The sequence below is a fragment of the Penicillium hordei genome, assembly GCF_028827395.1.
Source record: "Penicillium hordei strain IBT 12815 chromosome Unknown utg000006l_segment0_segment0, whole genome shotgun sequence".
In the NCBI taxonomy this organism is placed as follows: domain Eukaryota; kingdom Fungi; phylum Ascomycota; class Eurotiomycetes; order Eurotiales; family Aspergillaceae; genus Penicillium; species Penicillium hordei.
Genome location: NW_026623147.1, coordinates 3,459,414 through 3,484,226, shown reverse-complemented (window position 1 = coordinate 3,484,226; position 24,813 = coordinate 3,459,414). Strand labels below are relative to the sequence as shown.

At 49.1% G+C, this 24,813-nt stretch overlaps 11 protein-coding genes across 11 annotated transcripts; 6 read left to right on the top strand and 5 right to left on the bottom strand.

Annotated features, from left to right (window-relative positions):
• Nucleotides 1–179: 179 nt before the first annotated feature.
• Nucleotides 180–980, bottom strand: N7537_011944 (uncharacterized protein; the record flags this gene model as incomplete). The annotated part of the gene is made up of 2 exons (XM_056902998.1): nt 180–193; nt 284–980. The coding sequence occupies 2 exons, from the start codon at nt 978–980 to the stop codon at nt 180–182; spliced, it is 711 nt and encodes a 236-aa protein (XP_056748285.1).
• Nucleotides 981–1,390: 410 nt separating this feature from the next.
• On the top strand, nt 1,391–1,810 carry N7537_011943 (uncharacterized protein; the record flags this gene model as incomplete). The annotated part of the gene is made up of 1 exon (XM_056902997.1): nt 1,391–1,810. The coding sequence occupies one exon, from the start codon at nt 1,391–1,393 to the stop codon at nt 1,808–1,810; it is 420 nt and encodes a 139-aa protein (XP_056748284.1).
• Nucleotides 1,811–3,637: 1,827 nt separating this feature from the next.
• Nucleotides 3,638–7,180, top strand: hir1 (putative histone transcription regulator Hir1; the record flags this gene model as incomplete). The annotated part of the gene is made up of 5 exons (XM_056902996.1): nt 3,638–3,674; nt 3,805–3,879; nt 3,977–4,198; nt 4,261–7,017; nt 7,083–7,180. The coding sequence occupies 5 exons, from the start codon at nt 3,638–3,640 to the stop codon at nt 7,178–7,180; spliced, it is 3,189 nt and encodes a 1,062-aa protein (XP_056748283.1).
• A 627-nt stretch (nt 7,181–7,807) lies between these two features.
• N7537_011941 (YchF/Obg family ATPase) lies at nt 7,808–9,411 on the top strand (the record flags this gene model as incomplete). Its single annotated transcript, XM_056902995.1, has 3 exons — nt 7,808–7,882; nt 8,049–8,606; nt 8,860–9,411. 3 exons carry the CDS (start codon nt 7,808–7,810, stop codon nt 9,409–9,411), a joined length of 1,185 nt encoding a protein of 394 aa, XP_056748282.1.
• A 404-nt stretch (nt 9,412–9,815) lies between these two features.
• N7537_011940 (translation machinery-associated protein 20) lies at nt 9,816–10,710 on the top strand (the record flags this gene model as incomplete). The annotated part of the gene is made up of 3 exons (XM_056902994.1): nt 9,816–9,829; nt 10,058–10,198; nt 10,320–10,710. The coding sequence occupies 3 exons, from the start codon at nt 9,816–9,818 to the stop codon at nt 10,708–10,710; spliced, it is 546 nt and encodes a 181-aa protein (XP_056748281.1).
• A 1,183-nt stretch (nt 10,711–11,893) lies between these two features.
• On the bottom strand, nt 11,894–12,838 carry N7537_011939 (subtilisin-like protein; the record flags this gene model as incomplete). The annotated part of the gene is made up of 3 exons (XM_056902993.1): nt 11,894–12,237; nt 12,313–12,658; nt 12,725–12,838. 3 exons carry the CDS (start codon nt 12,836–12,838, stop codon nt 11,894–11,896), a joined length of 804 nt encoding a protein of 267 aa, XP_056748280.1.
• Nucleotides 12,839–12,889: 51 nt separating this feature from the next.
• Nucleotides 12,890–14,170, bottom strand: N7537_011938 (subtilisin-like protein; the record flags this gene model as incomplete). Its single annotated transcript, XM_056902992.1, has 1 exon — nt 12,890–14,170. The coding sequence occupies one exon, from the start codon at nt 14,168–14,170 to the stop codon at nt 12,890–12,892; it is 1,281 nt and encodes a 426-aa protein (XP_056748279.1).
• Nucleotides 14,171–16,430: 2,260 nt separating this feature from the next.
• Nucleotides 16,431–18,364, bottom strand: N7537_011937 (cytochrome P450; the record flags this gene model as incomplete). Its single annotated transcript, XM_056902991.1, has 7 exons — nt 16,431–16,780; nt 16,849–17,116; nt 17,165–17,416; nt 17,472–17,758; nt 17,812–17,898; nt 17,954–18,084; nt 18,150–18,364. The coding sequence occupies 7 exons, from the start codon at nt 18,362–18,364 to the stop codon at nt 16,431–16,433; spliced, it is 1,590 nt and encodes a 529-aa protein (XP_056748278.1).
• Nucleotides 18,365–18,715: 351 nt separating this feature from the next.
• On the top strand, nt 18,716–19,836 carry N7537_011936 (zinc-binding alcohol dehydrogenase family protein; the record flags this gene model as incomplete). Its single annotated transcript, XM_056902990.1, has 2 exons — nt 18,716–19,248; nt 19,320–19,836. The coding sequence occupies 2 exons, from the start codon at nt 18,716–18,718 to the stop codon at nt 19,834–19,836; spliced, it is 1,050 nt and encodes a 349-aa protein (XP_056748277.1).
• A 410-nt stretch (nt 19,837–20,246) lies between these two features.
• Nucleotides 20,247–22,085, top strand: N7537_011935 (uncharacterized protein; the record flags this gene model as incomplete). The annotated part of the gene is made up of 2 exons (XM_056902989.1): nt 20,247–20,860; nt 20,930–22,085. The coding sequence occupies 2 exons, from the start codon at nt 20,247–20,249 to the stop codon at nt 22,083–22,085; spliced, it is 1,770 nt and encodes a 589-aa protein (XP_056748276.1).
• Nucleotides 22,086–22,770: 685 nt separating this feature from the next.
• On the bottom strand, nt 22,771–24,453 carry N7537_011934 (cytochrome P450; the record flags this gene model as incomplete). Its single annotated transcript, XM_056902988.1, has 3 exons — nt 22,771–23,189; nt 23,254–23,776; nt 23,833–24,453. 3 exons carry the CDS (start codon nt 24,451–24,453, stop codon nt 22,771–22,773), a joined length of 1,563 nt encoding a protein of 520 aa, XP_056748275.1.
• Between the last annotated feature and the right edge of the window lie 360 nt (nt 24,454–24,813).

Sequence of the window (24,813 nt, the reverse complement as noted above, 5' to 3'; positions counted from 1 at the left end):
ACTTGCCAAGATCGACGGTGCGCAGAAACTAGTTTTAACAAATTTACAGTAGAGATGGAGGTTCCTAAAACAAGTGCATTGTTAACAGCTGTTAGTAAAAAGGCTGTGCAAACCCTAGTTAATCCAAACTAAACACAGAATGGAGAGCAACGCACCTGAAAACGAAAGGTGGAATATAATCAATCAGTAGAGCCTAAGGATTCAGGAATAGGTTCAATATCAAACCTAATCTCAATTGAGCAATGTACATCCCAGGTCACAATCCTAGCAATATAATACGTACCTCTAGGAAAGATCTCCAGAACCAGATACACCGCGCACTTCCCAACACGCGTACCTAGAAGACCTTGGTACTCGGAGGTATTATACTCCCAGATCAGCGGTGCCGCACAAACCGGAGGCCAGGTGAGATCATTTCGCGAGGAATAAAGAACTTTCTCCACGAAATTCTTAGTCTCGATATTGACGATATCACAAACATAGAAGTGTCGCAGACTCTGGGGCTCAGCAACCTCCTGCATATGAGCTCGAGCAATCTGCGAAAACTGTGGCCCGTCACTTCTGAATATCCCCTCGGCGATGATCAATCCCTTTCCAACTAGGATGTCATATATGTTTTCGCAGCCAGCAAGCCCGAGCTCACCCCCTGCATAATTCTGCGTTAGTGTCTGGTTGTATACCGCACCATTGGTATATCCCAGTGCGAATGTATTCTCCGCAACCTGGAATGGGATGTTATTATGGCTGGTACGAACGTACCAGTGTGAAGTTAGAAGGTCGTCTACTGTCAGGGTGCTGGGCTGGATTTGGCATGTAGGGTCTGTGGAGTCTTCGATCCATCGTTGGCGTATAGCTCCTTCATTTTGGATCTTGCCATAGCGCCGTGCTGGGGTGGAAGTAGCTGGAGGTACGTCTGGACTCGTGGTTGGAATCCCTACGGGACGACTGGGGGGAACCCAAGACTGCTCTGAAGGTGCCATACTGATGTATCAGTACTGCATGTCGATGATTTCGAATGGCTAGCTTGGGATACAGATCAGACGACGGACTGATGTGTGCCATATATAGTAAATATGTATCGACATAAAGGACCTCATTGAGTTGTGATAGATGTCCATGACAAGAAAAGAAGATCATGAAACAAAGACAACATTGACCTGGAAGAGAAAAGGACAAAGGCAATGTGGGCAATGTAGATGGCTTACCTGAGAGTCTCGACAAAGAATGAAGAACTCTGTTTGAAAAGCTTTGTGCTTCTTTGTGAAAACACATATTTGTTCGAAAAAGACAATCCCAACTTGAACAGCAATATAAAGCTAGATCTTTCCCACCGTTTTGAGTATTGCTCATCATCTCCCACCCGACAATTTGCTAGTTCTCACCCGCAACAATGTCTCTTCTTACTAAACCCAACCACCTGACCTACGAACAGCATTTTGAACGAGAATGCGAGTTATTCCAGGATGCTCTACTCCGCGAGGCGCGCTCCCTCCATCTATTGGAAGATTGCCGCGCAGAAACAATTCAGGTCATTTGTGACCTGATCGTTTATCTGGGGATCATCGCACAGCTCGCTGAGACTATGGCCCGGAAGTCCCGTATGTGTCCAACTGTCCTGATTAACCCCCCAGGCTATTTCCTCGGTGAGTTCCAGGACTTTTGCCGCGCGAGGATCCTGCCTGGTTTGGTTAGGTCCTTAACCTGTCTTAAAGAGTCGACTACAATCTATCGCGATATCAACTACACAGTTGCTGGTCAGTTGGAGGCGGCTCATGAGGAGATGGCTTTTATCTTGGATAGTCGCGAGTAATCTGTTGCATTGGCTAGACGGATAAATTGGTTCATTCTGGTTCGTATTCGAAGTTGATTTCCGTATCTTAAGATGCCCAGAACAAAATATTGTTGTCAACAAGCTGGCATTTCGTGACCTACATCGGTACATGGCCCTGCTGGTTCTGCTCGCATGCCTCTTGCAGACTTGTAACCAGTTGCTCCGTAGTAGATACTACATTTCTCCCTTTCCCCTTCTAAATATCTTGTCTGTTAGATCAATCAAATGGCGGTTGATACATCACAACCTCATTTTCGAGATAATTTGAGAGGGATATATCTTTACTCTCGGTTACGCTTTATCTACATATTTTGAGTATACACAGGTCCTAGGAAAACACCATAAAGCGTCAAACAGCGTCATCATTTCCGAGACGTGGTAGTATTCTACAATAGGTTCACTGCCGGCCTAATCCTAATCATGCGCTTCCCCCACCTCAACCAGTATCACTGGTATATTAAGGCCCCTCCCCGTTTTTCTCTTAATTTCTTGTCTCCTCTATATTTTATCTCCTATAAAACATTCACCATGTCAGACTATAATCAATATGACACTCACAAAAGCCAAATTAGGGCTACCACTATTGCTCTCCTGATTACGGCTCCAGCGCGTCTAACTCGTACAGCTGCCACTACTCCAATATGTAAGTATCTGCTTTGAACAAGGCTGTCAACTATATGCATATATAGTGGATGAAAATAGTGTATTTCTGATTGTTTGTTCTAGTAATGGTTCCTACTACTATTCCAACCCCAATGGAAGCTTGACCTACACTGCCCCCTCTGGTGGATCCAGAGGATCTGGCAAGAAATAAATTTCCATATCATAATTTTGGCAGCTAATTGTTGTACCATGAAAGCTTGATTTATGTAGATTACCACTGACCGATGGATATTTGTGTTTCCTTTATGAACACGTATTTTGATGTAACTAACTAGTTGGAGTGAGTAAGGATATCTAGTGGAGAATCTTCATTCGATACTTCCATAGATTGCAGTACTTCTCCAAAGGAAATCATTAAGTACTTATCCACTTATCCCACAGAAGTTCTTCCCCTAGAAGCTTTAGTCTGTATTGTTTGGCTTTGTCACTATAGAGAGATCTATATGTTTCGCTTCTTATTCACCAAGGGATGAGGCTCAGATACCGAGACCCCAATATGCAACTCTGGAACTGAATTGGGAAAATATCATCTAATAGTACCTGAGTAATGTTTTATCCTTACGTTTCCACTATGATGTTCTATTAAAGACAAAGTTGTCTAGGTATACACTAAGTGGCTATACTTTCCAGTATAGTACCATGTTTGCCCTGTAACACTTTGTTTGATGAAACCATGAACCCAATAAGCAGAAAAAAAAAGTCTGCATGAGATAAAACATACATAATGATAGTGCTCACCCTCAAAAGAAAGCAATAAGTGCCAGCCCTTGCAGTGTAGTTCGAAAGACACTATCAACGCGGGAGCTCGGACCAGGCAAATCTGGAGATCGCGACTTTTGGATTCGCGCCCTTTTAATCTCCGGTCTTATCTCTCATCTTGACCTGAGCCTCATTTTTTGGTTTCTTTCTTGAATCTCTTGACCGAGGAACCCGTTTGTTTTGGCACTTGGTCCTGCCATGTTCCACATCAAACTCATATAAACACCGAAAGATCAGCTCCGACACGCGGCGCCGCTCCCCTCGTTACCCACGCTCCGCGCACATTGGTGCTAATACGGGTCGTACCACCTTATCTCGATACACGACCACTCAAACCATTAAGAAAAAAGCGAATAACCGTGAATTTGCTCCGGGACGGGCGCGATGCATATCATAAAGCCGGTTTGGCTCACACATGGAGGTACGGAGCTTGATCGCCCTGGTTTTCTTTGCTCGACATCGTCGGGACGGAGACATAGTGCTTTATGAGAGCAGAACCAAATTCATCCCATCAAAGGGCCAAATTTGCTAATTTCATTGCTCTGATATAGGTGAACGCAAGGACTTCGAGGTTTACAGCTGCGATGTCTCGCCAGATGGGAAGCGACTAGTCACAGCTGCTGGAGGTGAGCTCGACCCTTCTTCGCTTTGAGGTGGAGGTCATGAAGATCATGCGCCGCGGAAGGGAATTATCGCTGACATCTGGCTTTTAATTCGCTTTAGATGGCTACGTGCGAATCTGGTCAACAGATGCTATTTACGGCACCGGAACTCCCGAGCTTGAGGGCAAGCCAAAACAGCTGGCGTCAATGAGCAACCACTCAGGCACAATTCATACCGTCCGTTTTTCACCCAACGGGAAATACCTGGCGTCAGGCGCAGATGACAAGATTGTTTGCGTGTATACCCTTGACGCTAACCCTCCAACACACTCGTCAACATTTGGTATGCTTTGGACACACTGGATATGGAGAGACAGACACTGACATTTATGGGAAATCTTTTAGGCACTGATGAAGCACCCCCCGTTGAAAACTGGCGCACGATTCGGCGATTGATCGGCCACGACAATGATGTCCAGGATCTTGGATGGTCCTTCGACTCATCGATACTGGTCTCTGTTGGCCTGGATTCAAAGGTCGTGGTGTGGTCTGGTCACTCATTTGAAAAGTTGAAGACAATAGCAATCCACCAGAGTCACGTCAAGGGCATCACTTTTGATCCAGCAAACAAATATTTCGCAACTGCCAGCGATGACCGGACCGTTCGCATCTTCCGATTCACCTCCCCAGCCCCTAATTCTTCAGCTCACGACCATATGAACAATTTCGTTCTTGAGCAAACAATCACAGCCCCATTCGCCAATTCTCCTTTGACAGCCTATTTCCGTCGTTGCTCTTGGTCGCCTGATGGGATGCACATCGCAGCTGCAAATGCTGTGAACGGTCCTGTGAGCTCTGTGGCCATTATAAACCGTGGATCATGGGATGGTGACATCAATTTGATTGGACATGAGGCACCTGTCGAGGTTTGTTCGTTCTCTCCAAGACTTTATGCAACCGAGCCGCCCGGTAAGAAGCAAGCCGATGGGCAGCCTGTACCACAACACCACATTACCGTCATTGCTTGTGCCGGTGGAGATAAATCCCTTAGTATCTGGATTACGAGCAATGCACGACCGATTGTGGTTGCGCAGGAAATGGCTGCTAAAGCTATTTCGGACCTGGCATGGACTCCTGATGGCAAATGTCTCTTTGCTACTGCCCTAGATGGCACAATTGTGGCAGTCAGGTTTGAAGATGGCGAGCTGGGCTGGGCCACGGAAATGGAAGAGAATGAGAAATCACTCACCAAGTTCGGAACTAATCGAAAGGGCGCCGGTATCACAGAAACTACCGACAGCTTGTTGCTAGAGGAAAAGAGTAAGGCTGGCGAGATCAAGCACGTTGAAGGGAGAATGGGTGCACTGATGGGTGATGGCGCTGAACCTACCACCAATGGAGACAAAGCTCCTCAGCCATCAAATGGAGTCACACCTGCTCGGGGCTCTTCGCCAGCTCCCGAGGCTACGAAGACGCAGACCAATGGAACTCCAACATCTGCCGCCACAGATTCAGAGAAGCCTGATCCTTACAAAGCCAAGTTGGAAAGACTTAAGCAGCGTCCAACATACACCAAAGAGGGCAAAAAGCGCATCGCTCCATTACTAGTCTCCGGAGCTGGGGCCGGCGAGTCATCTCTCCCACAAGCCCGTTTGATGGCATCTGTCAGCAATCAGGTCAAGGCGGACGCCCCGACCACCATCGTTGACTTGTCAAAACCATTCGATGGTCTACCCAAGGGTGGTCTGACTGCGCTCCTTCTTGGAAACAAGCGCAAGCTGGCCCAAATAGAAGGCGATGAAGATGGCAGTGTAGAAAAGCGTGTGACACTTGCCGGTCAAAACGGTGCAACTCCCATCATGGCCAACACTCCCGACGGCCTTCTACCAGCTCAAGTTCAATCTGCCACGACTGGTCAACAGCCAACTCCAGATTTTATTCGCCCCGCTGTCACAAATCCTTGCATGTCGGTCAGTCAACTTCGTCTGGCAGTTCCCAAAATTCGTAGTCAGATTCTCCGCGCGCTAGATTCGAGCGGCAAACCGACGGAACAACCTGCCCCTGGTACAGACTCGGGCTCTACCAAGAGTCGTGTGGACGTGGTTTTCGAAGCTCGGAACCCATCGCCAGCAAGTCTGACCGGTCGTGCGGTGGACCGCGAGCCAGTACGGCTGACATTGTTCCGTGGAGACCAGCCGTTGTGGCAGGATTTCTTGCCGCGGACTGTCCTACTTGTGACTGGTAATCAGAGCATGTGGGCAGCTGGCTGTGAGGATGGATCAATCTATCTTTGGACACCGGCAGGTCGTCGTCTGGTAAGTGCGCTCGTTCTCGAGGCACAGCCTGTCATCTTGGAGTGCAATGGACCGTGGATCCTGTGCATATCCTCTGTGGGCATGTGCTATGTCTGGAATGTGAAGCACTTGTCTTCTCCTCACCCACCAGTCTCCCTGCAGCCAGTCCTGGATGCTGCAATCCATACCATGGGCGCGCACCCCACCGCTGCTCCCGCAGTAACAGACGCACGCATTAACTCAGAGGGCCGAGTCATCGTTTCTTTGTCTAACGGCGAAGGATACTCTTATTCTCCATCCATGTTCACATGGCAGCGCATCTCGGAAGCCTGGTGGGCCGTCGGCAGTCAGTATTGGAATACCACAGACGCACCCGTGAGCAATTTGCAGGCCAAGGACGCGCAGCAAGACAACAAGGATGCCAAGGCAGCTGTCGCAGCCGGCATCATTCCCTGGTTGGAGCGAAATACCACGAATGAGACCCTCCTTCGCGGAAGAGCATACTTCCTCCAGCGTCTTATTAAGGTTTTATTGTCACGCGAAGGGTATGAGACTTTCGAGTCCAGCGTATCAATTGCTCATCTCGAGAATCGCCTCGCTGCTGCTCTGTCCCTGGGTGCCAAGGAAGAGTTCCGGTTATACCTATCCATGTACGCCAAGCGCATTGGTGCTGAGGGTCTAAAACTGAAGGTCGAGGAGCTCCTGAAGGGCCTCATTGGCGGTCTTTTCGAGGACGAAGACGATGCCAGCGAGGGGGTCCTGAAATTGCAGGCTAATGAGCGCGACGGCCGTAACTGGCGCGAAGGATCCGATGATCTGTGTGGCTGGCCACGGGAGACATTGTTGAAGGAGGTGATTTTAGCACTTGGTATGTTTTAGTTCTTCGTGCCTCTCTTTTCCTAACGCTTCAATTACTAACACCCTTTCGTCTAGGCAAACACCGTGACCTTCAACGTGTTACAGTGCCTTATGCTAAGCTGCTGGATATGGTTGACACTACATCGGAGCATGGCGATGCAATGGATCTTTAATGATGGTTTCTCTCTTGCTACCTATACCTTTTCTTCTGTTTTTGCTGGCGTTCAATAACTTCGGGCTGGGTCAACCAAAAGGGTTTGCATTATTTATCTCTGCTGAGGCGGGATTGGAGATGATATATCTCATTTTCATGGTGTATTTGTATCATAGGTTCTCTTCTGGGCTTTCTTATTTAAGTCAACCTGTTCCCATCTTGCTACGATCTAGTCTTGCTCTACCTAGGTACTATAATAACCCTCGACACACAGTATTACGTACAGGGCACCCACATCGATGTGGTGACGTCGTCAGGGCTTGACTTTCACGTGAGCGGTAACAGCTCTGCAGGCAGAAAATTTTAAGATATCTGGCGCGTACCTCTACAACATTGCTTTTTGATAGCTAAATACGCATTCATTTACTCTCTTTTTACTCATTGACCTTGTCCACAATTTCTGTGGGCATCCGCAATCACGTCTTCCACTTCCTCAATCTTTTTCCTTCGTATCGTCGATCGATCCGCAGCTGGTTCTGCATTTGGCGCGCTCCATCCTTGTTCCCGCTTCCGCCTTTCGACTTCCCCCCACCTCCCACCTCTCTTCTGTCGCTTCTACTCAAGCAAGAAGAAAAAATCCAATAAAATGCCTCCCAAGAAGCAGATAGTCCAGGAAAAGGTCCTTTTGGGCCGTCCAGGAAACAACTTGAAGAGCGGTATCGTATGTGAGCTAGGCCCCCACCCTTTTTTTTTTTCCCCTTTTTCCACACAGCACAGTCCACTTTTTAACTCCCGAAAAAACTATTTAAACCCCCTTGCCCCCTTTCTCCCACATTTTTTTTTCTTCTTTTCTTCCCAACCATGATTGACTAACAATATGGCTTCAGGTTGGTCTTGCCAATGTCGGCAAGTCGACACTCTTCCAGTCCATCACCAAGTCCTCCCTCGGTAACCCGGCCAATTTCCCATATGCCACCATTGACCCCGAGGAGGCCCGCGTCATCGTTCCCGATGAGCGGTTCGACTGGCTCTGCGAGCACTACAAGCCCAAGTCGCAGGTTCCCGCTAACTTGACTGTGTACGATATTGCCGGTCTCACCCGCGGTGCCTCGACCGGAGCCGGTCTGGGTAACTCTTTCCTGTCGCACATCCGCGCTGTCGATGCCATCTTCCAGGTGGTTCGCTGCTTCGATGATGCCGAGATTATCCACGTTGAGGGTGACGTCGATCCTTGTCGTGATCTGACCATCATCAACGAGGAACTCCGCATCAAGGATATCGAGTTTGTTGAAAAGGCTCTTGACCTTCTTAGCAAGCAGACTCGTCGTGGTGGACAGTCTCTGGAGATGAAGAAGCTCAAGGAAGAAGAGGCTACTACTGGCAAGGTCCTTCAGTTCCTGAAGGATGGCAATGACATCCGCAAGGGTGACTGGAACCCTAAAGAGGTATGTTGAAATTTTTCTTCTTCTCTCCCCCACTTAACTTGCCCTTTATGTCCACAACACCTCCTTACCTGATGAATAAGAGCACTGCTCGAAATTAACCCAGCTCGTTGAGTGCCCTCATTAAAAGGATACTCACAATCCGAGGGCACCTTGAGAAAAAAAGTTATATGCTGAAATTTTGGAGTCCACTTCTACATGATTACATCACTCAAACTCTTCGAGAGAATTTTCATGCTAACCAAATTGGTTATAGGTCGAAGTTATCAACCCTCTGTTCCTTCTCACTGCCAAGCCCGTTGTGTACCTGGTCAACCTGAGCGAGAGAGATTACATCCGTCAGAAGAACAAGTATCTCCCCAAGGTCTTCGAGTGGATCAAGACCAACTCCCCCGGTGACCCCATCCTTCCCGTCTCAGCTCAGTTCGAGGAGCGTCTGACCCTGATGCACGATGATGCGGCCGCTGAGGCTGAGTGCAAGACCCTGGGCACCAAGTCCGGTCTGCCCAAGATCATCACTACTATGCGTCAGTCCTTGAACCTCGGTAGCTTCTTCACCACTGGTGAGGACGAGGTTCGCCAATGGACCATCCGCAAGGGTATCAAGGCTCCCGCTGCTGCTGGTGTCATTCACACCGACTTCGAAAAGACCTTCATCCAGGCTATCGTGTACAATTACGCCTCTCTCCGTGAGTACGGCGATGAAAACAGCATCAAGGCTGCTGGTAAGATTATGACCAAGGGCAAGGATTACGTCGTCGAGGATGGCGATATCCTGCTCATCAAGGCTGGTGCTGCTAAGCACTAGGTGCACATAGACAATAGTTCTTTAAATGATACACCAGTGTTGAGTCTTCATATATTTTTTCCAACTGTAGATTTTGATTTTTCTCGTACGCCAATTTGACTTGCCTGGTCTAACTAGGTCATCATTGCTCACTCCTGTTGTATCCGCTAGGTTCAATATGTTTGTTTTTGCACAATATACCCTATTCGCGTTCCGCATATAGCTCAATTACCTGAATATGTGAAGACCAGTCTATCATGGCCCATATTCATGATGTATTATCATGCATTTTATTGTATTCTGAGCCATTTAGTATCAAGTAAAAAAATGCAAAGCCATCTATCGATCACGTGACAACATCCCCGCGCATCCCACTTCCGTATCAAGAGCTTGATTCTTATATTATCACAACCTTAACCAGCATCATGTTTAAGAAAGAGTAAGCCAAACCTTCAATCCACTCACATCAATCCTACAGCTGGGCCAGTGGCTTGTTCAGAACCTCCTGCCTGTCAAATGGGAGCACACATCTTCCTCTGTTTCGAGGCACAGCAGGGACCGCAGGAGCTGTCCAACAATCCAGATCAAGACATGCATAACTCCTATGGGATAGCCATAGCCACCAATTATTCTTTAAAACACCAGCTAACCTATGTGTTCCATCTAGTATTCCCCCAAGCAACCGGTCTAAGGTCAAGTCCTCAGTGCAGCGCGGCCTGCGCCAAAAGCTGCTGGAGACATACCCAGGCTTCGAGCCCTTCATTGAAGATGTCATGCCCAAGAAGGCCTCATTGGAAGCTGTGAAACTGTACAGTCCCCGATCCCCCATTTTTTCGACTTCCAATCCCAGCAACGTCATCTCCAACTTTCAACATATGCCATGCACTATATCCCGCAGACCCCAAACTAACAAAACCCCACCACCCCAGACCCGATCGCGTGACCCTCTATACAATAGATTCAACCCCCCTCTTCTTCCAACCCATCGACGGACCCCCAGTTCCACACCTCCGCCTCATCCACGCCTACCCCTCCGCCGTCCCAACAATCCAGATCGACCGCGGTGCCATCCGCTTCGTGCTCTCCGGCGCAACACTCATGGCTCCCGGTCTCACCTCCCCCGGCGGCCGTCTACCCGACGCCGAGCATGCGCTTGAGGCCGGACAGATCGTTGGCGTCAAGGCTGAGGGCAAGGAGGAGATTTGTATGATTGGTATGCTAAAGGTTGGCACTGAGGAGATTAAGAGTAAAGGGAAGGGAGTTGTTATTGATGAAGGCCATTATCTTGGTGATGGGCTTTGGAGAATGCATTTGGATTAGGCATGGTCTTGTTTCAAAAGCATGGAATTCATTGGGCTGGGGTTGGGGTCTTTTGATTTGGCTTGGAACTATACCTCTCTGCACGTATGGTGATGATTACATGTATGTGTTGGATGATTTGAAATGAAATATCCCCTCTGGACGAGGATCCTGATTGGTTCAACAGAGGTATTAAGTGAATGTACATGTAGCTAGCTTGTTGTATTGCTGTAAATGTTGTTTTTGATATATGACTTTGTATTCCGTTCGAGTGTACTTGACTCTCACGCACCACCCTCATCTTTTCTATATACAGTTGCTCAAGCTTTCTTCGATCACACTTCCCCGTCTTTTCTAATGGAATTTCAGCAAGCAGCTCGACGTGAGGTACCGGAAGATGAGGAACGTAGTGGACGAATGCTCGTGCTACGGCCTCCGGGTCGATATTAACACATTGCGGTACAATATAGGCAACCGGTATTGGCCCCGTATCGTCTCCACTTCTCAACAACAAAACCTAGTTAAGTAGGAAAGGTCAGATACAAGAGATCTGGTAAGCCAGAATGCATGCATAACACAGCATGCATGAGTAACACACGGCATGCACGATAGGCTTTAGAAGTATAAATGTTGCTATTATGTACAAATTATGCATGGTGATATCTCTAGTTGTCCGTCGGAGCCTCTGCAATAATGAAACCTCGCTGTAAATATTTTCTCACAAAAGTGCCACTGAGGTATAGTCCTGGGCACGGAGTAGAGTATTTGCGCTAGTGGAGATAGGATATATTAATTACACTGCGTGATTTATTATTCAGAGCCTAACATTCAAAGCAACCCTAACCTTGAAGTTTATAAAAGCTCCCTGTCCTGCAAAGCGATCAACTTTAGAACTTTATATGAGCTTGGAGTCTTCTCGCCCAAGCCGTTCACACCTTACGGGACGATGCTATTAAAAGATCAAGTAGTCGGACGTATTGCAACTAACTACCCTCGATAAGTTTATCCAATACTTAAAGCAACATTAACATAGCTTAGCTATCATCGCTAATCTCCATCTTAAATAACATACATCCAATTTCGTACGTCCCGCCATGTTTATCACCACTGTCGGTATCACAGCCATTTGCGATTTCCCCCCACACATCCAGACAATCATTATATGGGACCTCTAGTGTATCTGGGCAGTTGTCAAGGGTAACCGTCATATTGGCACTATCCCAAAGCTCATTGTAAGTGTCTGGAATTTGCGAAAACTTACGACAGCTGGAGCAGAGTAACTGGTCCCGTGAACCTTTCTCACTCCCACAAAAGGAACGTCCATTTCGAGGTTTTCCGACTGCGCAAATCCAGTCAGAGATCCACCACCGACAGTGATAATACTGTTGGAATCTGTGCCCATGCTCTGTGGAATGCGCTCTTCAAGTTTTTCCTTATTTGAATTCCCCGCTGCAATAACCACCACCACATCAAGCTGCTCTAGTTCTGAAATAAAATCTTCGAGACTTTTCTTTCGAGCGGCGAAGTCCTTGACCGAAACCTTTGAACCTGTATTATCGAAGCATGAATTAGTAATTTCTTTCAAAGTTATTTTTTGGGTTGGGGACTTGATCAATAACGAACCCCATGACATATTGACAATCGCCTTTCCTTGATTCGAATTCTTTCTGTGGTGTATAACATTAATAAAGGCATTTTCCATCGCAGCGAGTGGTGCATTTTTGCGTTCCTCTTTAACATTGCCATTCGCGTCTGGCTTGTCGTATGCACTCTTGTATTTTACCAGGTACAGATCCGCTTTGGAGGCCACTCCTCGGATTACGCCTCCAGCAACGGAGGCGACTGAGGTTCCATGGCGACCCCAATCGGTGAGGTCTTCTGGCTTTCGCTGATTTTTTGGGACACCCAAAAGCGTCAGATCATTAGGGACAACATAAGTCTCCACCTTTCGGTCTGTGCTTGCTAAATCCTATGGAAAGTTCAAAATTAGCATTCTATAACGACATCTCTGTTTTTTCTGCGTGAGAATACTTACCGGCTTTGATGTATCGAAACCTGTATCAATGACATAGATAGTTGTTTCTTTGCCAAGGGTATCATCAAACAGATAGTCCTCGGTAGGTTCACCCATCTTGTCAGAAGAAATCATTTTGAGGTGTGAACCACTTTGGCCACGAGGTTACTGACCTATAGCCCGCGACTAAAGCCATTTTCTCGACTTGTGGTTGGTCAAGTCGTATAGCTGGTCAACTTCAGGTAAGAAGTCTCGGTCGGGAACAGCGCGGAAGTCCTCATCGTCATCCAGCTCGGTTACAGGAATATTATAGGAGACTGTCCTAATGAAAGGAAGGGCTTTGATAGTCGCAACCTGGGTCGCTGTGAGGTCTGTCACGTAGGCTTGGTGATCAACCTCCGAACAAGCCATTTGATATCCCGCGCCGCCGTCAAGAGCATGAACAAAAGCCTTGAACTTAGTGAGGGATGTGCCGCGCTTTGTTGTAATAAGGTATGAAGAGGAAGCCGTCGGTGATTCGGTTGAAGTTGTAGCTATCCCAGATGTGGTTTGGGTTTCCCCAGCGGTTGTGGAGGTGGCCGTCACTGTCAAGGCATCGTCCCATGAATATTCTTTCAGCTTCTGGATAGTCTGGTCCAAAGCCAGGAGTTCACCACCCGTGGCTATATAGCGAAGCCAGTATTTCTTGACATTCTGCGTAGCAGCGTCTCGAAGTGTGGGAAGTCCTTTCAATAACTTCTGCATCGAGCTCAGAATATCACGGCCTCTTTCCAGATCAGGATAAGCCTTGAATACCACCCGGAGACCACTTGTGGTTAATTCCTGTAGCTCGATGCTAGAGCTTTGTGAGATACTTCTCATGGGGCCTAGCAACTGGTCCAGGCTTTCGAGTGTTGAATCAATAGACCCTGAAAGTGAAGTCACTTCGCTCTCTGCGCTACCAGCGGCCCAGGACTTTATGCCACTGGTGATTTTGTCTAGACCAGAAGAAATAGAGCTCTCAGCATCGCCTAGTCCAGAGATTGTATCACTAGATATGCTTGACCCACTACCACCACCGTCACCGCCATCACCACTGCTACCGTCAAACCCTTTGCCCACAGTGAATGACTGCCCATCAGCAGTGAGCATAGGTGAATTGGAGAGATCACCAGGAATATCAACCTTATCGCCATTAATAGACACCTGTCTCGAAGACAGCGTAAGCAGCGACCCATCATCTAGGACTATATCCAACGACGAATCATCAGAAGGAATGCGGTAGGTCTCATCATTGATAGTTATATAAACATCCCAGGCCGAGGTCATTGACGAGGATGACGCAGTCGCAGTAGTGGCCGCTCCTGAGGTTGTCGCCGTCACTTCTTGAGCTGCCATCGAGGTCGAATCCCCGGACTCAGACTTGGACTCGGGTGGGTTTGATTCTTGAGCTCCGTCATAAGTCACGGTCACACCGTCAGCGGTCATTGTGGTTGCGCTTTTCAGTGTTTGTGACCCGATTTGGATTCCCGATGAGCCTACCACGATAGGGGATTGGCCGGACTGGGAGATCGTGGTTGGGGTGCTTCGAATGGGGACTTTCAAGCTTCCGATTATTACGTCCGGGCCGTGGGATTGATATCCTGCGCCTGAAGATGGATCGGCCGACGGGATTAAAGAAGATGGGCCGGTAGATGTAGATGGGGCGTTAGATGGAGATTTAGAGGGAGCACCAGAAGATGGGACACCAGAAGACAGAGTATCAGAGGGAGTATCAGATGAAAGCTCCGATAAAGTACCAGGGGAAACTTTAGGAGTCTCCGACACAGGACTTCCAATTTTACTGCGCGAAGAAGGTCACGGTGTAAATGTCCCCGGATTTCCAGACTGGATTGGAACAGAGGGCGTAGAATGAGTCGCCGTCGTAGTAATAGATAAAGATGTACCAGCACTAGCACTAGAAGGTGTCTCTCCAACAGTCACAGTAACAGTTCGAATACTCGGCTCGATGGTCACAGTCGAAACACTCGGTTCACACGTTTCTATAGAACCACCATCCTCATTAGCAATTACACTCTATCACTAGAGAATGCAATAGAGATAGCACTTCAGATTATATAGAGTTGCACTGCACTTACCAGCTCGATTAAATAAATCTGGAGAAGCAAGAAGAGGGGTTACCCCGATCGCCACTAGAAGCACGGCTCCGTCAATTTCTTTTAAGTTTCAGGCTTGCGACCATACTTCTAGACCAGAACTTAGTTATTTTAACCATCTTATGATTTTTTTGACGTCGGCTTGGATCTTGGCGTGGTCAGAAGTTGACTGGCCAGAACTATATCTGCTTGTAGCTATGTGCAGGCTTAAGATGATGGATATTAGGATAGTATGTATATAGGATATTGGGAAATATGGCAAGCTATAGGGTTTTCGAAAAATAATTATGTCACTAGAGGATCCAAATGATAGTTAACTAAATCACATTGAGGGAGTGGTTTGGTTAAAGAAGCGATTTAGCTGAAACCCAGCAGAACTAAAAGCAGACCTCTGTATCATGCGCTGGAGATCTTGAAGATCACAAGGCTCGTGGGGATGAACGTGAAGGCACGGTTATGGTGACAGGCGAGGTGAAAGAAGGCCGAGAGTGATGAATTTCTGAAGAATGAACCGGGCAGGGGACACCATGAGGCTCTTAAGTAGTACAGGATGCCCTATAGGCCCAAGAAAACCCATGAGGTCAGTCGAGATGTAATCAAGAGTGACAGGAGGTGATCGATGTGACAGATGTGCAGTAGTGCATCGCATTTGGACGGTAAAGTGGTGCTGTGGATACAAGTCTGGCTCGAGCGCGAGAGCCGGTTGGACGTAGAGTAGCGGACTCACGGGGCAGACGATGGAGCGATGAAGCTATTGTCCGTTTGTTGATCGGATTGGCAAAGGTGATATTGTGGTGGCACGAGCAGGAGGCCCTGGAAGAAGGGGCGCCTCTTAGGTGGATGCGAGGCTGAAAAACTTTTGATTCTCTTTTGGGTATTAATTCCGACACGTCCACGGGGGCCTAAAGTTTACAGTGTCTCGATTATTTCTAGATAGCCTTTGATTTAATTGATTTGATTTGATTTTATATTCATATCCCTAACGCAGCCCAGCAATAGCGTACGCAATGGCTATGTAGGTCGGCGCACCCAGCGGCGCCGGAATGCCCCTAACTCTGATTTGAATTAAATACAGACCCAAGTAAGTAGACGGCAGCAACCTTCTGCGAGACTCTGGAATAGATGTGGAAGACGATGGTTAGATGGAACGATCTAGCTCCCTGGAAGGGGTCTTTCCAGGCGCGGGAACACGTCAATTTGATGGAACGACTACATGGAATGGAGTTGGATAGGTATTTGACGCGCAGGATGGCGCAGGGGAGACATCTCGCCTAGTGGCGGGCGAGTTTAGTGGTGTTTTCGCTCTTTTCGGTGTTTATTATGTCTTTTCTGCATTTGTGGGTTTATATGGGCTCCAGGCGTTCAGGTACTAGATTCCTGCTTCATTGGTGAAGCGCCTGCATGGCTAATCGCTTCAATAGATAGGCTACATCAAGTTAATAGAATCTTGATTGATTGATGATATCCATGGAGAATGCTATGAGAAAATTACATTCTCACCCCTAAAAGTGCGTTGAGCTCGCCGTAGCAAGATCGATCTCAATGGAAACAGACCGACTACGACCCTTACCGTCTATGAGTTAGGGTATGTTTCATTCTTTCTGATTCATATATCGCACTTCGATTTCTGGCTCATCCTGCCCCGAATGGAGACTGTACCGTTCAAGGACAGCCAGCAAGGTCAACTTGAACACCGTATCCGCCAAATGCTTCCCGAGACATCGTCCACTCGCCGCCCCAACGCCAAACCGCATAAACCCGTATCGCAATTTTGAGGGCGTAATATCCCGAAACCGTTCGGGGCGATACGTATCACTGTCTTTGCCCCAGGTAGCTGGGTCCGCGTTCAGGCGTTTGGCGTCTATCACGACAGGGCATCGTGCGGGAACACGATACCCCCCAATCTCTTTTGGGATAGCAGTGCACTCGGGGAGGGAGAATGCTGCGACATAAGGAGTAGATTAGAGAGCTGGAGTTATTAATAGGGAAAAGGTAAGGAAATAGACTGACCGAAAGCCGGTGACAAGCGCATAGCCTCCATTACAGCATAGTTTAGGTGTGAATCTTGTTTTGAGAGATATTTTTCGGTGTGGGTCTTGGTATCCATGTCAGTGTCGGTATCCGGGGTGCGGGTGCGACTCCGAACATGCGCGTCAATCTCCCCTCGAAGCTTCTGCTGGAAAGCCGTATTGGCAGCTAGATGCTCGAATAGAGTGTTGAGGACCGCGGAGCTGACGTCGACGTTGGCGAAGAGGATCTCGTCTAGGGTGTGTAGGAACTGGATACATCAGCGCAACTGTATATCCTGTGGGTAGACTGTACACACCTCCTCATGTTTTAAATCGCCCCTTTCAACACCGCGATATATCTTCTCGGCAGGGCACACCTGCGATCCCTTCCGAGCAGACTGGACAATCCTAAGATTGAACTCCCTCCACCTTGAACGGAATTCTTGTATTCGTTTGGCCGCATTACGGTCCAACCAACAGCCTAGGCTTGTCGCCAGTCGTTTGTTGGCGATCACATCATGCAGGATGACTTCGTGGAGGACATTTAGTTCCAATAAGGCAGAGAAAAGCTATCGGCAGCCAAGCCGACCATCAGCCAATGTCCCGGAGATTGTAATGATGAACCTGAAGCGGAATAGAGGGAGGATGTAAGGTTGGGTACGCTACCTCATCATCAAAAACCTCCCCATACACAAACTCCGCAGCAAGCCGGAGCGGCAAAAATCGACAGGGCTTCTTCAGCTCCAGTGCAAACCTTTTCTCCGTTGCTGTTGCTTGCAGTGGCAGATCATCAAGCCATCGGTTGATGCTCGCGCTGAGTTGCGGGATCGCTTGTCGAGCGGATTGAAACGAGAACTCGGGGTCGAAATAGCGTCGGATCATCAACCATCTTTCTCCTGCTATTGCTCCAACTGCGTGGCCGAGAATACTGGAGACCCTGGTTAATATCCCACGGCGAACTGACAAACGTAAGGTGCCAAGGGGACTCGGAAAGGAGTGACATGCCCGCTAAAGTACTTTCCCATGTTCAGATATGGTGGCTTAGGATGATCTGTGAGTCCTGTATTAGTACCCTATCCGCTCTAAAGGAGCTGTTTAAGGCATACGCCTAGTATCACCCTTGTAAAAGTCGTAGATGTGCTCTGGCTTGGTTACCACCAGCTCTCTTGCTCGGCCATTGCGGATGATGAACGGCTCGCCTCCGGCGAGAGCCTTGCCGTGATCGGAGAGCTGCTGGCTAATGAACACTTCTTAGCTGGGTCCTCCCCAACTGTTAAAAACGGATATTGGATACGTCCATACCTGAAAGCGAACTTCGACACGCGGGCGTCTCCAGGAATCTCACAGATTTTCCTGCCGTGCTGGTTGGTGATTCTGTTTGCCCGGTGCCTGGCGGAAATTTTGAGTACGAGTAGGACAAGTAATATCAGAACAAACAATTTGAGAACTTGGGGACTGGCCCTCAACCTCTGCTTCTCTGGATCTGATGCCTGTGTCTGAATATTGATGAAACCCATTTTGTAAAGGAAGGCACACAGGCAGGTACATGTCTAGCAATAGAAAAGTGTACAACTAGCGGGCTTGCCCTTGAATACCATTGCGAATCCCGGCAATAAACCGAATCGTCGACCATTTTCCCGGCCATGGTGGATATATGCAGGGAAGGGTGAGATGGACTCGGCAAATTTGAAATCCTGGTGTTGGGGGCGATGGACAATTCTCCGAGATTCCCGTCACGCGAGGCACGGAGACCGACTAGGGTGGGGTATACTAAGGCAAGCCGGAGGCAGCTTTATCAACGTCCAGCTTCAGTTAGGCTCCTCTATACTTGTAAACCTTGGTTATCTTTACTCCAGATTTGGGCCATAATGATCCCTCCAAAGCAACAAACCGCTCTGAAAATCACCCCAGAAGGACGCATCGCCGCAGTCCGATGCTCTCTCCCATCCCTCCAGAATGACGAACTGCTCGTCCGCGTCAGAAGCATCGCGTTGAACCCCTTCGACGCAAAATCAGCCGAAATGTCACCTACCGCCGGCGCAACTCTGGGGTGCGATTTCGCAGGGGATGTCGTCGCAACAGGCTCCGACACCAACAAGCTCAACTTCAGCATGGGCGACCGAGTCTGCGGTTGTGTCTTCGGCAATAATCCAAATAGGTTGGATAATGGTGCATTCGCAGAGTACGTTGCTGTCCCGGCGGACTTAGTGTTTAGAATTCCGGAGAATATGGACTACAATGAGGCTGCGAAGTTGGGTGTAGGGCTGGCCACTGTAGGGATGTCGCTATATCACTGTTTACAATTGCCTATGGAGCCTGAGCCGGCTGGCAAGTCGCCATATGTTCTGGTTTACGGCGGCTCAACGGCGACCGGGACGCTTGCGATCCAAATCCTTACGCGGTAGGCAACCCTATATGATAACAGTGATATCGGCACGCAATTCCAACGTTACTGATCTGTATCCCCTGCAGCTCTGGCTACACACCGATAACGACCTGTTCGCCCCATAATTTCCATTTGGTTCAATCCCTCGGCGCCATCGCAGCCTTCGACTACCACTCCCCAACATGCGGGCGTCAAATCCGTGATTACTCTTCCGGCACTCTCTGCTACGCCCTCGACTGCATCACGGACACACGGTCGATGGCCGTCTGCTACGAGGCTATCGGGTCAGCCGGCGGTCACTACCTCAGTCTCGACCCGTTCCCCATCCGGGGACATACGCGGCGAAGTGTCAAGCCGAACTGGGTGCTTAGCCTGACGATGTACAACCAGCCGATTCCATGGAAGAGGCCGTTTAAAAGGGATGCGCGTCCGCAGGACCGAGAGTTTGCGAAGAGGTGGTTCCAGATCGCTCAGAAAATCATCGATGCGGGCGAGATTAGGCCGCTCAAGTCGGAGGTGAGGGTTGGCAGATGGAATGGTATACCGGAGGGCTTGGCTCTGCTACAAAGGGGGAGAGGTTTCGGGAAGGAAGCTTGTGTATGAGGTGGCGAGAAATTAGGTCATTTTATTATTAATGCTCTTCATGGATGTGTGAATGTTTAGGTGGATATTCTACGAGACCAGCGTTGCGAGCGGAGGTATTCCCTCGCGTACGTCCCCGTACACAGGATACCAGTATCTACAAGAAAGAACTACATCTAGGATCAGCCATAAATGTAACTGAAGTCCAATAAACGTATTTTCCGAGCATAGTGGATCAATGTCAAAACCCGAGGGCAAACGGGGTACTGCGCCTGAATATTCCGGGCCGGAGAATAGCAGACAGACAACAGCCGTCTTCTAAGAACTCATTTGACAAGTAAAATGCACAGAACCATTTAAGCCAGTCATGGCAGGGTGGGATCTCTGATAGATCATTCTCTAAATACCCACTTCATTCACCAGAAAGAAACATGCCTACCGAAACCCTCGACTCTGGGACCGTCCTCATCGTGGGCGGCGGCCCCGTCGGCCTCATCACGGCCACGACACTAGCCAAGTACGGCGTGCGCAGTATGATTCTCGAGCGCAACCTGACGACAACCATGTGGCCGAAGATGGACCTCACAAATGCTCGCTCGATGGAGATATATCAGAGACTAGGTATTGCAGAGGCACTGCGAAAGGTCGCTGTGCCCTCGCACCACCCCTTCACATGTCTCTTTTCGAGCGGGCTACATGCCGAGAAAGCAATCACCGCATGGTATCTGCCGAGTCCGGATGAGTACCAGAGAAGGAGTAGGGAGTATAATGATGGGAGTATGCCGTCAGAACCGTGGTTGCGTGTTTCCCAGGAGATCTTTGAGGCGTGGCTCAAGGGGCTTGGGATGGAGAATCCGCTTATTGATTTCCGTGCTGGGTGGAAGGTTACCGGGGCGCGAGAACTTGACCCTGGAGCGCAAGTTGATGCCATCCATCCGGAGACAGGTGAAGAGTGGAGGGTCCGTGCGGACTTTGTAATCGGATGCGATGGCGCCCACAGCGCTATACGCGAGAGTCTGGATATTCCCTTGGAAGGGGGCCCGATGTAAGTGCTGACCTGCCTACCGATTTGATACGCAAGTTCAAGAAGAACCATTCATTGACGAAATGTTAGCCATGGGTACGCGGTCCTCGTGCACTTCAAATCAAGAGATCTCTCAAGTATCCAAAAGCAAGGCCAATTTTGGCACTTGTTCTTTCCCAATCCTGCGAGTGATGGCGGGTCTATCAAGGGAGCCATCATCGCACAGGACGAAGTCGACACCTGGACCGTTCATCGTTTCATGCGGCCCGACGTGGATCATACACAGCTCTCGTCGGAGGAGATCGTCTATGACCTTCTGGGTGGGATGAGTGGCCAACCTTTCCCGATCAAGATTGACGAGATCCTTGTTCGCTCGACATGGACGCCAAGCGTCGCACTTGCGCGTTCTTACGCAGGGCCTAGGCGCCATATATTCATCGCTGGAGACGCATGTCACCAGACTGTGCCAACTGGCGGCTACGGAATGAATACTGGTGTTGCAGATGGTTACGACATCGGCTGGAAGCTGGCGGCCGTGATCCAAGGGTGGGCTGGACCTGCAACGCTTCTCTCCTATGAGCAAGAGCGCCGGCCTGTGGGAGAACTAGCACTGCAGTGGTCGAAAGTACACATGGGCAACTTGATGAAGATGTCTGCCGAACTAGGTCTCGACGCCCACGTGATCGAATCAAACAGTGAGGCCGGCGCTCAAATGCGAGCAGCCATGCATTCATATCTCGAAACACACGACGGCCATAACCAGAGTATCGGGGTGGAGATGGGATACCGCTATGCTTCTGGTCTTTGTGTTTCTAGTCCTCTTGAAGCCGAGCTTTCCCCGCCAGAGTTCCAGCCCAGAAAGTATACACCAAGCACCATGCCGGGTTACCGAGCTCCTCATGTGTATTTGACGACCGGGACTCCTGTTTCCCATCTTTTCGGTTACGGCTTCACGCTTGTTGCGTTTCCAGAGAGTGAAGAATTGGCCACGTCGATTGGGCAGCTGACAGAGTCGGCTCTAAAGAGAGCCCTGCCCCTTGAAACTGTTGAGTTACCAGGGGAAGTGCATGCTCATGAGGTTTGGGGGGCTTCCCTAGTTCTAGTGCGACCAGACGGATTCGTTTCGTGGCACGGTGCCAACGTTCGCAGTCGAGAAGAAGCTGATCGGATTATGGCCCAGGCCAGCGGTTTTGGTCCTGATTCCTTGGATGGTCATGACCAGGTGCTAGGGAGAAGTGCCTTATAGCTTGTTTATAGTGACTAGTTCTCTTAGTAATCAATTATATATATGAAAGGGCATTCGCATTTCTTGCCAGGAACCAAGCTTGAGACCCCACTGAGAGGTTCAAGATCTATTTGCAGCGCCGATGAACGCACAACATACTGTTCCACACTCAGAGTAAGTTGTCGTCCCTTGCGTACTGCAAGTAAACAGCAGGGCAAATACTTGTGTGAAATATGCCGTGATTATACAACACAGCACGCCCAGTAAGGGCGCTCTTGAGGATCATCGCGACCACCACAAGGGGCAAGTCCTTTTGGGCAGGATTTAACAGATGGCCTGTGGGGTGTTGAGATGCATAGACTTGTCAGGCATATTGTCCCCAGCATGGCGGACATGGCTTGCATTGCCACGTAGGCGAGTCTCGACTTGTTAACAATCGTCAAAGTTGACTAAATGTATGTACTTATATATAATCCTGTGGCCATGAGAATTACTGGAAATTCTGTGGATTCGTTAACTTAGTTACTTATTGCTTAGTCAAGGTCCATCCAGCCAGGCCAGGCCATCACTGGTGACCTAGTTAATGTAGGTACTTCTGCTCTTCTTATGTTTTCATGAACACCAAGTCGTCAAAGGCATCATGTTGCTGCAAGATCCTGATTTCGGAAAACCTATCTAGAACGCGAGTATCCAGGGGTCTCCTCTCTCACTCCTTGAACAGCGCGATTTGCACGCCGGTTTTATTTGAAGGTCCCACACGCATCACCCCGACATAGGGATTTGGATCTCGGGCTTCAATCCGTTTATACACGCGCATCAGTCGGGCTAGGAAGTAACTGGCTTCTGCTGTCACCAGCATCTGAGCCGGACAACGACGCGGCCCTCCACCAAAGGGAACAAAGTTCCAGTAGGGCCGCAAATTCTCCCATCGTTCGGGCCGGAATTCCTCTGCATCGGGGCCCCAGATATCGCGGTCTCGATGGATGACATTCTTGTTGACCTGGAGGACATCTCCCTTACGGACAAAAATCGGTTGCTTGCCATCAGGACCTCCGCCCACGGGCAACGTCGTATCTCGGATGCATTTCCGCACCTGGGTCACGCCGTTGGGAAAGAGGCGGTGCGCTTTCCTTTGTGTCAGCCCCCAGGTCACGAATAATAGGAAAGGGAAGAGAAACAAGATACGCACTCTCATTGAGGATGGCGATGAGATATTTCATATTTCGCAGTACCGAGAATGTCAACTCCGCGTCGCCAACCGCGAGTACCTCCTGGCAACATTTCTCATATATCTCTGGATGACGAGCAAGGTTCCATAAGACATGGCTAATGAAGATGGAGGTCGTATCGTTATTTGGCACAAAGATCAAGCAGATCTGGGATCGGAGGGCTTCCTTGTCTTGCAGATAATTGCTCGCCATATACCATAGCAGGTCTTTGCGATCAGCCGTCTCTGAGTCTTTTCCTTGGCGCTTATAGTCGTCGAGCTCTTTGTATGTTCGGTCAATATGCGCATTCAGGTATTTGTGGACCACATCTACGGCATCGAGCCATGCCTGGTGGCGGAAGAGCCAGATGTACTTGTACCATTGAAGCCGTAGTCGGAGACCTCGGAGAACGTCCACCATGGCCCAGCATATGGGGGCTCTCTCCGGATACACCAGAGACTCGATTGACTCCCCAAAGAGAGACTCGGTGGTCACGTCAAGGAACTTTAGATCACGGGGTCAGACATATGTCCTCGCGGCAGCAGAGAGGAGGGGCTTACCCAACGTTGAATGAGTGGCTGGATATTGACTGTTTCACCGTCCGCTGGCAACAGGTCCAAAACTCGGTCAACATGGATGGTCAGACGAGTGGTATCTCTGAAGGTTTCGGGCTTGAAGAATGGCTTAATCAGAAACCGGTTGAATTCCCACTCATGTCCGTCAACAGTGTTGACGCCTTTGTCCGCGAACGGAGCAGTCGCCTTGTTATTTCGCCGCATTGGACCAACAGCAAAGTCCTGCCAGTTGATGGCGGACACACTCTTCATATTCTCCGGCTCGATAGTGTAGATGAACCGGGTGCCAACGAAGTTCACCAAGAAGGTCTTTGGCAAGTTCGCATGGATTTTGTTGAGCCAGACAAGGAAGTAGTCATTGCGCAGTGCCTTGGCCATACCAAGAACGATATCGAAGCCGAAGAACGGGTCGCGATGAGGGTACCGAGGGATCCTGCCACACCCATGTGCCTTGCGTTTCCATTCATAGACGACCCAGTCTACTGCAATCATGCAGCAGAAATAGATCACAAATGCAGAGAGTGCGAGCTTTATTCCATCCAAAAAGGTGGCGTGCTGGAGGAGAGTTTGCAAACTCCCCTTCGAAAGCGTGGTGGCCAGACTCATTCTTGTGGAAGATGATAGTGACAGGCAAGGGAATACGGGAAGCTACTACCAAGCAAGATGCTCATTTCTCTGCACCCAAGGGCAGCCCGGTTCTTTTCCATTTCAAAATCACTTGATGGCTGTCTGGGCATCTCGGAGTATCGTTGTGGAAACCCCGTGGATTTCCCGTAATCTTCCCGTAATCCCGCTGAATATCCCGCGGTGCCGCGATCTCGCGACATCCATCGCAGCAATTAGGGCTTCATACGAGGACCCACTATATTCCTTTGCAATATGTATACCTTGGCGATTTAGATAGATACATACCAGCGCTATGTATAATCTCTCAATCAACATACACCAAGGGACTACGAGGCAGAC